The 13025-nt window shown below is 36.6% G+C and overlaps 1 protein-coding gene across 2 annotated transcripts; it reads left to right on the forward strand.

Moving 5' to 3' along the window:
- The first annotated feature begins 3208 nt into the window (after nt 1-3208).
- On the forward strand, nt 3209-10892 carry LOC111809944 (PHD finger protein Alfin1). Of its 2 annotated transcripts, none has more exons than XM_087117501.1 (5): nt 3209-3545; nt 3727-3759; nt 7789-8017; nt 9937-10066; nt 10174-10892. In XM_087117501.1, exons 1-5 carry the CDS (start codon nt 3449-3451, stop codon nt 10450-10452), a joined length of 768 nt encoding a protein of 255 aa, XP_086973627.1. In that variant the 5' UTR covers nt 3209-3448; the 3' UTR covers nt 10453-10892. The 2 variants fall into 2 exon arrangements, with proteins under 2 accessions (XP_086973627.1, XP_086973626.1); XM_087117500.1 differs by having other exon boundaries at nt 3212-3545; nt 10171-10892.
- Nucleotides 10893-13025: the final 2133 nt, after the last annotated feature.

Here is a 13025-nt window from a genome sequence, read left to right on the forward strand (position 1 = left end):
ATAGAACGACAATGGACTCGTTATCGTGTTTTATGTTGATGGACCAACAAGTGATACCAATGACATGAACGAAGAATCGTAAAGCGATGTGAAGGTAAAACTAGGGTAGATTTATAGTTTCGGACGTATATCTCGGCATTTTAAGGAGGCACCTTCGAGCTCACGATCTAAAATAATCTCTCAATTTGTTTTAGATTTTGCCGGTGAGTATTAAGCTTTCTCTCTTTTATAGATTTACAGGGTTTCTTCTTCTTTCTCTAGGGTTCAGGACTAACTCTCTCGTTTCTCCTCGAAATTACACATTTTATAGATCTTTATGATGGATTGTAACGGCCCAGATCCACTGCTAGCAGATATTGTCCTCTTTGGGCTTTCTCTTTCGAGGAATAGCTCAAAGCTTTAAAACACGTCTACTAGGGGAAGGTTTCATATTTGCTAGCAGTGGATCTGGGGCGTTACAAATGGTATCAGAGCTAGACATCGGACGATGTGCCAGACACGAGGTGGTGTGCCAGTAAGGACGCTGGGGCCAAAAGGGGGTGGATTTGGGGGCGGTCCCACATAGATTGGAGGAAGGAAAGAGTGGCAGCGAGGACGCTGGGTCCCGAAGGGGGTGGATTGTGATGTCCCACATTGGTTGGAGAGGATAACAAACCACCCTTTATAAGGGTGTAGAAACCTTTCCCTAGTAGACGCGTTTTAAAGCCTTGAGGGGAAGCCCGGAAGGGAAAGCCAAAGAGGACAATATCTGCTAGCGGTGGGCCTGGGTCGTTACAGGAGTTGTTGTCAAAAACGTTACGGAAGACGCCATGGACTCTTGTAGTCAGATCAAGGAGGTAGGTGGGAAAATTTTAAAAAATAAAACTTTTATTTTTTTTACATATGAAATAGAAGAGGAAAGCAAAAAAAAAAAAAATAAAAAAAAATTAAAATTAAAATTAAAATTATTAACCATCGATCCCATTTACGAGAGGAAGGAGAAGACGAGGAAGAATAATTTAGATTTTAGGGTTTAAGCGAAAAAAAAAATTAAAAATCCCCAGATCACGATTATTGCTGATTTTCGAGAAAAATTTCATTTGATTTAAGTTTTTCGATTTATTGTTCTTATTTTTGTACCGAGCGAGTTTGAAGAAGGTGATCCCAGTGTCGTGATGAGCATTATATAGAACGACAATGGACTCGTTATCGAGTTTTATGTTGATGGACCAACAAGTGATACCAATGACATAAACGAAGAATCGTAAAGCGATGTGAAGGTAAAACTAGGGTAGGTTTATAGTTTCGAACGTATTTCTCGGCATTTTAAGGAGGCACCTTTGAGCTCACGATCTAGCTTCTTAATTGAGTAGCGTTTGAGCAAAGATTTCTCTCACATGCACTCGCAACTTGTTCGGGTACAAAGGGTTTAAGTAGGATATGATATGTTTGTGTCTACAACCAACTCTTTCGACGCTAAAATAATCTCTCAATTTGTCTTAGATTTTACCGGTGAGTATTAAGCTTTCTCTCTTTTATAGATTTACAAGGTTTCTTCTTCTTCCTCTAGGGTTCGATACCAACTCTCTCGTTTCTCCTCGAAATTACACATTTTATAGATCTTTATGATGGAGTTGTAACGCCCCAAATCCACCGCTAGCAGATATTGTCCTCTTTGGATTTTCCCTTTTGGGGAACAACTCAAGGCTTTAAAACGCGTCTACTAGGGAAAGGTTTCATATTTGCTAGCAGTAGATCTGAGCTGTTACAAATGGTATTAGAGCCAGACATCGGACGACGTGTCAGCCTTCTCGTTGTTCTCCGAAGGGGGTAGACACGAGGCAATGTGCTAGTAAGGATGCTGGGCCCCAAAGACGGGTGGATTTGGGGGCGGTCCCACATCGATTGAAGGAAGGAAAGAGTACCAGCGAGGACGCTAGGTCCCGAAGGGGGGTGGATTGTGATGTCTCACATTGGTTGGAGAGGAGAACAAACCACCCTTTATAAGAGTGTAGAAACCTTCCCCTGGTAGATGGGTTTTAAAGCCTTGAGGGGAAGGCCCGAAAGGAAAAGCTCAAAGAAGACAATATCTGCTAACGGTGGGCCTGGGTCGTTACAGGAGTTGTTGTCAAAAATGTTACGAAAGACGCCATGGACTCTTGTAGTCATATTAAGGAGGTAGGTGGGAAAATATCTCGAGCAATCGACCGCGACCATCGTGCTAGACCTCCGAGTTCCTTCTTTTTCTTGAAAATTGAATCCACGACCATCGTGCTAGACCTAGTAAACGAACCAATGGTCCTTCTCGAGGCTCTATTGGAGCTGTTAGATATCGAATGGGAAGCTAGAGAATCTCGACCATAGGACCTTATGAAACACAATTAGTTTTGGCGTATGAAACTTGCTATAGAAACGGTAAAACTAAACATTAAGTTGATTTTAAATGATTAAATACATTTTTTTTAGATTGATTTTGAACGAAAATATTTGTTATTATCTTAAACACCACAAAATTATTTTAAAAATTTTGTTTAATAAAAATAAATTAGTTAAGAATAATTAATTATCTAATATAAAATTAATTAACATAATTATATATTTTTTATTTTGCACAAACTCAATTAATTCTTAATTTACAAAATTATTATTATTAATTATTTAAATATAATAAACTAATAATAATTTTTTAAATATATATTTAATTTATTTTGACAAAAAAAAAAAAAAAAAAAACTAAATAAATGAATTACTTATTTAATAATTTTATTTTAATCACATTTAATTATTTAAAATTAAATAATGTAATAAAATTGTTAAAAATATTATCTCCAGACTCAAGCACAAATTAAAGCCAACTTATGCTGGACAATATCATATTATTATGGAGAGCACAAATCAAACCTATGAGAACTTATGCTCAAAGTGGACAATATCATATTATTTGCTCTAACAATTTCCACACATTTATAAGAAATGTTTTTATTTATTTATTTATTTATTTATTTAAGAAATAGGATTATTTTTTATTAGGATATTAATTTTTAAAAATAAAAAATATATAAAAAAAATAATTGTAACGAAATTAAATGAAAACGAAGAATTTGGCATAATGGGAATGGGGCCGTCACAATCAAAGTGAAAAGAAACTAATATTTAAATAAAATGGAACTAAAAAAAAAAAAAAAAAGAATATTTAAAATAATTTAATGTGGTGTGTAGTAAATTGAAAATAAACTGACATTTTCTCTCCCGTTCTTTCTCCCCTTGTTTTTCTGTCTTCAACTCATTGTTACTTACAAAAACCCAACAAACCCTAAAACGGTCCCTTCAATTTTTCTTCTTCATTTCTTCAAATACTAGTTGCATACCTCAATTCCAGCTCTTCCTTCCAAGAAATTTGCAGTTTCAGTATTCAAATTCATACTGAATCCCTAATCTTCTCAGTGGGCGGCTCATTTTAGAGAGGAAAATGGAGGGAATGCCGCTCCCAATACCCCGTACAGTGGAGGAGGTCTATGGCGACTTCAAAGGCAGGCGTGCTGGCTTGATTAAAGCCCTAACCACTGGTCTCTTCATCTTTTTTCTTCTTCCTTCCTTCTTCTGCTCATTTTTTTTTTATATATGTGGAGTCGTTTTTACTATGTTGGTGTTGTTCGTCCTAGATGTAGGTTGACTGTGTAGTTGTTTCTGTACGAATTCCTGCACTTTAATCTTTCTCTTTGTTTTTTTTTTTTTGAGTTTTTGCAGATGTTGAGAAGTTTTACCAGCAGTGCGATCCTGGTGGGTTTTCTCTTTCCTCTATTGGTTTCGCTATACCTATTGTTTGTCTGAAATATTTGAACTTATTTCGTTTTTAGAAATTTATTGTTCGCTGTTTTTTAGTTCTCCGTATGTTTGGGGTCTTGAATTCTGTTTGTTTCCATGAGTCTGAATTTTTTTTTTTTCTGTTCACTTTGATGAAGAATCATAGGCGTGTCTCCATGAAACAAGCATTTCTGCTGAATTGAGTTTATATGTTTTTATTTGTTGTTCGTTCGCTCTCGTTCTCCACATCGAACTAGATAATTTTTTTTTTTTCCCTTTTTTGTCGCAAGTCTATTCGGTTTGAGATTCACCTGTGCGTAGGATTTTCCCAATGATTGTTTTCGATTTACTTGAAAGTCTAAATTCAGTTTATTGAAGTATTTGGCGGCCTGGGGCTGTGCTAGAACTGGAGATATTTGTGCGTTTTTTTAACCCCTGGGGTAGATCTGGACATAACATTGTAAGTAGTTTGAGTCACTGGCTAAATTTGATACCCTAGTGGATATTCACTATCAAGCTGATGGGGTGGCGGTGCCGACACGTGGTCACAAATTTTGAATCTCATAAATAGGAGGTTGGAGAGGGAAAAATACTGCATATATGTCTATCTACTCAATTGGTTGTTTTTGATCTTGTTATTACTTTAAGACTGGCTGTCTTAACTTTTAACTATGTTCCCTTGGTTTCTGCACTGTTATAAGCAACATTCTGGATGATGCCATTCACAATTTTAAAACCACGATTCCAGTGACTGAATTGGACCGAGTGTGCATTGGTTATTGTTCTATTGGAATGCTCTCTCTCTCTCTCTATCTTCCTGTTTCTTCACTTTCATGGATATTTCTTCTTCTTTTTTTATTTTTTTTTATATATTATAGTAAAGGAAACAAGCAGAAGAGAGCCCATCTGTGTGTTTACAAAACACCGTTCCAATGAGTAATAAATGAGATTAGGTCATTGTTACGAAAAGGGAGGTCAAGTTACACCAAGAATAGATTAACAGTAGAAGTGGAAGTCTTAAAAACTGTGAAAATGTGAAAGTTACACTTCAACCAAGGAGCCCATCCGAATCAAGTTGAGTCATGGGTTTCTTTTCTCCCTTCTTGAAAGGATGACCAAAGAGCATAGTAGAGAGAAGGGTCCCCATGTCATTATGGAGAGCTTAAATCCAGCCAAAGGATTACGAAATGAAGTCCCAGAAAGATCTTGCAGCTCATGAGTTGAAAAAGTGAAAATGAGGTTCTGGGGTGCCCTTGCACATAATACAACAATTCGGAGATAAGTTGATCCATGGAGATCTTCTCTGTAACCTATCAGGGGTGTTTAAGCATGAATGACTGTCCCAAAGAACTAGACTTTTTTAGGAAACCTTCCATCCATAAGGCTTGATAAAGTTTTTCTTTCACGACAATTCCAGCCGTTGCAAAATCTCTAGAGGAGGATTTGGTTGTGCAAAAAAACCTTTTTTTTCCTGGATTCCAAGCAGCCAAGCCTAATAATTTTCAGCCAGTGAGCCTTAGGTGAATGAGGATATTGGAGAGCCTTGCCCATTCACCTATTTCAATTTTGTGAGACTTCTTATTGGTCAAAGGTTCCAGCAGTGGAGTCTTATTTTTGAGCAAGATGGCAAATAAGGAGGGAAGATCATCTTTGAGGGTCGATTGCTCCAACCAAACATCAAACAATATCCAGCCCCTCTCCCATATTTATGAGAGACGTGGTTGAAAACAACTTCTTTAAGCTTGTCAATGTACTCCACTGGCCCTTAACAGATGATAATGTTATATGACCCAGTTTCAGATCAAGGAGAGATGCCACACTTGGATGAGATAACTTTCCTCCATAGAGCTGACTTTTCAGATTAGTAATGCCAAATCCTCTTGTTCAAGAGGGATTTAATCTTTTAAGGACAATCCCTAATCCACCTCCTTCTATTGAAAGCTTCACTTGCCCCATCCTAGGAGGTGATGACCGGGCTTATCTTGCTTCTCTTCCAAAGAAAATTACAATACTTTATTCACTCGAAGTTGATACCTTGGAAGAGATGGGGAAAAGGGACAAGTAATTTATGGGGGGGTTCGAATTGGATAAGTGTATAATGGCCTACCTTTGATGGGAATGACCACAATAAATCAACATTTTTTCCACCTTTTCAACAATGGAATCCCCGAAGGTTGTTGTGTTGGGATTACGATTGAGGGGAAAACCCAAATATGAAGCCGGTCAATCATCTACTTTACACCCAAAATTTGCAGCGAGGGAAGAGACCGCCTGTGGCTCCATGTCGATACCCAAAATTCTGACTTAAAACAATTGATATTAAGGCTCAAGGCTTCCATAAATAGATTGATGGGGACAAATAATTTGTAACGTTGGCTATCATTCGAGTAGAAAAACAAGATAGTGTTGTTCGGGAATTGAAGATGTGTTATTGATAAAGAATGGGGTCTTCTCCCACTGAAAAACCTTTACCCAGATCCTCATGTTCAGCCTTTGAAAGCATCCTACTTAACCAATCCATAATAAGAATGATGAGGAAAGGTGTGAGAGGATTCTCTTGTGGAGGACTCAGAGCCCTTTTGTAGCTTTAATCTTTCCCATGGGTCTTACCAACTATGTAGTTATCATTTTTTTCTTGTTTGATTATTATATATACGAACAGGGTTATTGTTTTCTAGTATGCCAAGGGGAGCCCCTCTTCCCCTCACTCTCCTTTCCCTATTTAACGCTACTTCTATGGGTGGTAGAAAAGATTCTTGTACTTAGTCTTTTCTGTTGACCTACAGTGAATACATTTTTAATGATTTTTATCATTATATTTTTGGTTTTGTTAAGTCTGGAGAAGTCTTTCCACGCATGGGTATTTATGTTACTATGAATTTTTCTTTACCGGAAAGATCATACTAAAAACCATGGTAATTCAGATGTTTCTATGTCGTTTAGATTCTTATATGTAGTCTATCTATTAATTAACACTAGGTTGTGGATATCCCACTGTAGAAGTGTAATAAATATATTTGGTATTTGAATGAATGTGATGTGAGAACTCTCTTTTATTGTATTTGGATGAAAACTAAATAAATATTTTTTAAAACATTGCTCACGTTTAAATTCTTTCCAACCATTTAAGCCAACCTGCCTGCTTTGTGTAAATTATTAATTTTCTCTCTCTGCTTTGCGAACAAAATTCAATGATATGATTTGTGTATCTAGAGAATTGGAGGTATTCATTTAAGGTGATGTCTTTCCACCTTAACCTGGAGTGTGGTGGGGGGCAATCCATCGCTTAGATTCTACCTTCTTTCTTTGTCTTACTGAATACACAATTTTTTATCTCGATATGAAGAATCTATCATATATGGGGGGATGGCCGGTTTACTTCTTAATTCTTAGTCACTTACGTTAAACTTGCAAATAATTCAAGTAATTTCTTCGTGTGTTGCCAACATTTATCTCCCGAAATGATGAGTTCTTTCCATGAGGGGAAAACTGCATCGACCTTAACTTGATTTGTGATGTAAAGCTGTATTGTTTATAATAGCTATCATTATGATGATAACGTTTTCCAATCAAGATTTTAAAACTTTAAATCATGGTATAATCAACTTCTAGTTTTTCTCTCCGATTCTCCTACTGAATGAATGAGATGATTTCACTCCATATGATTTGGACGGGCAGTTGTAAATGGTCTTTCAATATTTGTTCGACACCCTCAGCTCTAAATATGGAGGTGATCTTTGAGTCCTTGATTGGCATCTTGAGGAGGGACTGAACTGGGAACCTTGATGGTTGGCCATGTTGTCTCGATTACATTTATAGAGACTGAACTAGTTGTCATGTATATCATAATACCCTTTTTTATTTTATTCTATTGTTATTGGTACTTTCTAGCTGATAGTGTCTGCTAAACTAATACAATGTTCTTGAGTTGAATTTGACATGTAATGAGTAGTTAAAGATAATATTTCTTACGGTTTTCTGAGACAATTCTTTTCATACTTATAGAGAAGGAGAACCTATGTCTCTATGGACTTCCGAATGAAACGTGGGAAGTTAACTTGCCTGTGGAGGAGGTGCCTCCTGAGCTCCCGGAACCAGCTTTAGGTATAAATTTTGCAAGGGATGGGATGCAGGAGAAAGACTGGTTATCACTGGTTGCTGTTCACAGTGACTCATGGTTGCTTGCTGTTGCATTCTATTTTGGTGCTCGTTTTGGGTTTGGGAAGAATGAAAGGTATGTAACTGTACTTTATGACTATAATAAATTCCTTATAAGACATTTTCAGCTTTAATACTACCGTTTCTTAAATTTTTTATGATTCGGTCCTATGCATCATCATTGCTGTATAATTGGAAAATAAATGTATTAAGAACTGCTTCACCATATGCCTCTTCCCCTTTTCCATATAGCGATAATAATTTGACACATAATTGTGAATGGAGCCAGGGAATGAGGTTTACTAGTTGTTCTAGCATGTTCTGTTTGAAATATTTAGAAAAAACAATGTAATTGAGGCGCTTGAATGACGCTGTCTATGCACGAGGCTTGAATAATTTTGTGTGCTAAGTTACTCTTCCTTTATTTATTTATTTACTTTAGGATGTATCTTCGTGTTCTGGGGGGATTTAACTTGGCTTCAAATTTGTATCAAAGAAAATGAAGCTCTTAAAGTTACTCTTCCTTTTATATATTTCCATTCGGTTAGTTCTAGCATTTTCCTCTTATTAAAAAGGAAGTCTTAGTACTCTTGGGAAACAGAAGTGGTTAGCAAGCATGGATTTTTTAACATCGAGTTGACTTTAGTCCTTTTGTCTCGTCTTTTATTATTATTTTCTTCAGAAAAACTTATATCTACTTGCCATGATGTCATTTTAATGAATTATTTGGCGTGTTGTTTTGCATGTGCATTCAAATGCTGTAATCTCTGGTTTGTTTCATGTCATCAATGATATCTTCCATGGAACACCTTGTAGTCTCTGCTTTCCTGTTTCATTTTGTCACTTACTATAACTCGCAAATCCAGACGTGAATTACACATGATAAACTATTATTTATAAGGGTGTTCTAGTGCGTTGTAGATTCTTATACAAGACTTGTATCTCCTACGAAAATAGCGTAAACTAAAATCAATTCTAGCTTGAGAATTGTAGAAAGTATCTTTTCAAAAATGTATTTCTTTTTTGTTTTCTCATAAAAAAATATGTAAAGACTTTAACATACTGTCTTTGTCATGCTCGTATCATATATTTTTCAGAAGTAACTTGTCAGGGCCCATGTTTCTTTGGGAAAATACATAATTTTATTTTGTTAGAAATATTAACTTTCTTTATTTGGCTAATTTTTATTAACTCTCTTCAATAGATTCTTAATAAGTCAAATCTAAGCTATACTTCGGTGAGAATGCACTTCTTTTTTTCGTCTTTCCTTCATTTATTTCTATGAAGATCTGAATGGTGCTACAAGGAAATGGGATTACACGATAAGGTCTGGCATCCTTTTGTACTGTGCATCACTTATTTTAGACTACAATTGTTGACAAAGAGGAGAACTTTTGTAATTTCTTAAGGAACCTGTAGGGGTGAACCTTTTTATGGTGTCATACAGTCAAAAAAGATTTTTACCTCTTGTTCAGGCTAATATTTGAGGTGAGTAGCTGAGTGAAAGAAAGCCCTATGGATAATTTGACCTGTCTTTTGCCTTCTTCGTTGCTTGAACCTGTTAGTTGGTTCTCAAATTAATGTAGCTTTTGTTCTTGAATTTATTTTTGCATGCCTTACTCCTTGTGAACTTGTAGGCACATTAATCTCCATGTTTTACGGATATCAGGAAATTAGCAGGATTCTTGTGGTGTTTTTAAGCATGTTATGATTTTAATCTTACTTTTGCGTTTTGCCATGTCTTGTTCATTTGAATTACACCTTGATCTACTAAAGTCATGCTTATGTGGCATATTAAGCCATTTTATTTTAGTTGCATTTCTGTATTTTTCACCACATGACGATATTTAAATATGGTAAATATCCAGCAATTCCTCCATCGTTAAAGGAGGAAAATATAGTCATCAATTCTTAAGATGACTTCATTTATGCCAATAATATATTTTGGCCATGGTCTGAGGCAAACATGACTCAGTTTGAGATTGGACATTTCAGGAAGAGGCTATTCCAGTTGATCAACGATCTCCCAAGTGTATTTGAAGTTGTGAGTGGAAATGGTAAGCAGTCAAAAGAACAGTCTGCCACTCATAACAATGGCAGCAAAAGCAAGTCGAGTGGGAAGACGGTAAGTAATTTCCAAAGTTCATGATCAATTCAGCAATGTTCTTCTATTGTTTTGCCGCAACCTCATACCGTACATGAATCCTGCTATTCTTTGCCGTCTTACAGCAGTCCCGGCAATTGGAGTCTCATAGCAAGGGAGTGAAGATGTCTCCACCACCAAAAGAAGACGAAGATAGCGGGGAAGATGAGGAGGAAGAAGAAGACGATGAACAGGGTGCAACATGTGGGGCTTGTGGGGACAACTACGGCAACGACGAATTCTGGATTTGTTGCGATGTGTGCGAAAGATGGTTCCATGGAAAATGCGTGAAGATTACTCCCGCAAAGGCGGAGCATATCAAGCAGTACAAGTGTCCAAGTTGCAGTAACAAGAGGGCAAGGGTTTGAATTTAGGATCTTAAAGTTGGAGATAATTGCAAGGAACGAAAAAAGAAGACGAAGAAGAAGAAAGCAAGCAGGCAGCACGACTCCAGAACTTGTTATTACGATTATAAAGCTAAGTATGGTTGTTAAAATCAGTTGACAAAATTTGGTGAATTGGGATGGAATTTCAAGTTTTCCTACTCGTGTTATTCTTCTGTCTAATTCTAGAATTAGCGGTTTCTGTATGAATCACCCCCCATTGATGTTTCAAATGTTATGAATATTTGCCATTCACTTAGCTTAACACACTGTATGGCTAGAACCAGCTTGTTCTTTATGTTCTTTTTTGCCCTATCCTAATGTGTTGTATCCTGCTACCAGGCTGGCTATGGCAGGTTCAGGTGGACCTGGAATGAAAGTGATTTGTTCTGCCTTTATGCTTAGTTTAGTTCATTTGGATGAGAGTTTGATGGTGTGTTTGTGTTTTGTTTGGTATTATTGTTTTGTTTTATGGGAGGAAATAGAGCTATGGTTGTTCCATTTAGAAATGTCTCTTAACTGTTGGTTTGGATGATTTAACGTTATCTAACAAATGTAAGAAGACAATGGGCAATGTCAAGTCCTGTTTGTTTGAATGTGAATGTGAATGCTTCTGTAGTGAGGCTTCTCCATTCTATCAGAACTTTATTAGATGGGTCTTTAGCGATCGGGAGCGATAACTTGATATCGCTTCGTAGGATTGTGAACAGGATATCGCTATGTGGAATCGGGAACAGGAAGAAAGTTTGTGGCTTTTGCATATATATAGACCCATACTTAGAATTTTGATATGGATTCGAATTCTAGATTTAACACGTGATGACCCGAACATTACCCTGCATCCTCTATGACTTTGTCACGTTATTTTGCATACATAATGTAGTTCAATGTCTAGGATTTTGATCAAGATTTGAAATTCGAATTTAACACGTGATGACCGGTATCTTTTGTGACATGGTCACGTTATTTTGCATATATATGTACCCATGTCTAGGATTTTGATCAGAATTTGAAACTCAGATTTAGCACGTAATGGTCCTAACATTCTCTTGCATCTCTGTGACATGGTCACGTTATTTACTCATCGCTTCTAAGAGTGAAGACTATCTTCACAGACTAACACAAGTGTTTCCACCATGTTTTGTTCTCATTCACATGCAGGAGGTTACCCAACTTAAAATTGCTTCAACCAAAGCATGGTCAACTTCAAACTTCCTATGATCTAGCCATCGAAAAGGAGGGTGAACCTTGTTGGTATAGGTAGTAACTTCCAATTCTTTTAAACTTATTTTAGCTATCATATCCTCAAGATCGCTCTTATTCGAAAATGTAATCTCGCTTTATTCAAAAAATAATTTTAAATCCCTTGAAAATTAATAATAATAAAAAAAAAGAATGAACATGAAAGCAATTGGAGATACGAAACACGAGTGATTGATCCTATAATTACAACTTTTAGTCCAATAGCTAAACGTCATTCTAACAATTATTTTATTTCTACTCATTGTTATTCCAACTTATTATATTATTTGCACATCATTTCATAACTTTCGTTCACGTCTCATACTTATTTATGAAATAAGAGTAAAATCAGGTCAACATTTTTTTCGAGATTAAAAACGAAGAAGGCATCTTTAATTCTGTCTTGTCTTATTATGATTGAGAACAACATGCATCGTGTTCTATCCTATTAATTGGTCAAATTTGACCAAGAACTCACATGTTTTGAGGTGCAGAAACAAGAGAGAGAAAGAGAGAGAATTTGAATTAATGGATGCATTATGCACATAATTTAAAATTGATGAGAGAGAAATAAATAAAGAAGAATAAGAAGAAGAAGAAGATAGAGAGATAAGCCAAGAAAAATAAAGATTATTCAAATAATATATTATACCATTTGATTTGATTTGATTTGCGTAACGCCAAAGCAACCCCATTTCTTGATGCCTAATTCATTGGGATACCACACTGTTAATGCATCTAGATTTGCTTCCTCTCAATCATTCTCTCTCCTAATCTCGTCCTTGTCGTTCCCTTAAACGAGAGCACCCTTGGACCCTGTGGCCTAAGTGAACTACCTTGTGGCACATACGTGTGTCACAATGTGGGCGAGCGTGTCGAGACGAGTGTCTTAGACGACTTCTTTTGAAATGGATTTTTCAAGGACAGTATTGCACCCCAACCCGCGTGTTGGAGGTTGCTACATATACCTGCTATCTAGTACTGTATGTGTAAATGACACGACATTGGCACGGGAGGCCTAATGCCTCGATAGAACCCGGATGGATGGATGTTTGAGAAGTTTCGATGAGATGAGCGACATGCGGACCCCTATTCTCGATGGCATGACCGAACGAGTTGTGATGGCTGACGACATCCCGAGACTCGGGATGACGCCAAGACATATGAACCATGTCGATAGGGATCGAGATGACAAAATGAGATGCAACGTTGCAGTGAGAGACCTTGACCCTCAATTTAAAAATGGGAAGAAACTCAGGTCTAAATCTTATATCCATCAGCTAAGTTATCATTTTAGTCACTGAACTCTCAATTCC

This window comes from Cucurbita pepo, chromosome 14 (genome assembly GCF_057944985.1).
Source record: "Cucurbita pepo subsp. pepo isolate OVF chromosome 14, ASM5794498v1, whole genome shotgun sequence".
NCBI lineage: Eukaryota > Viridiplantae > Streptophyta > Magnoliopsida > Cucurbitales > Cucurbitaceae > Cucurbita > Cucurbita pepo.

What these genes read in the sequence shown, in the direction of transcription:
- LOC111809944 (XM_087117500.1), top strand. Translation starts at nt 3,449, where the DNA reads ATGGAGGGAATGCCGCTCCCAATACCCCGTACAGTGGAGGAGGTCTAT. An exon ending in GATTAAAGCCCTAACCACTG is followed by an intron (nt 3,546 to 3,726) that starts GTCTCTTCATCT and finishes GAGTTTTTGCAG; the next exon opens with ATGTTGAGAAGTTTTACCAG. An exon ending in TTACCAGCAGTGCGATCCTG is followed by an intron (nt 3,760 to 7,788) that starts GTGGGTTTTCTC and finishes TCATACTTATAG; the next exon opens with AGAAGGAGAACCTATGTCTC.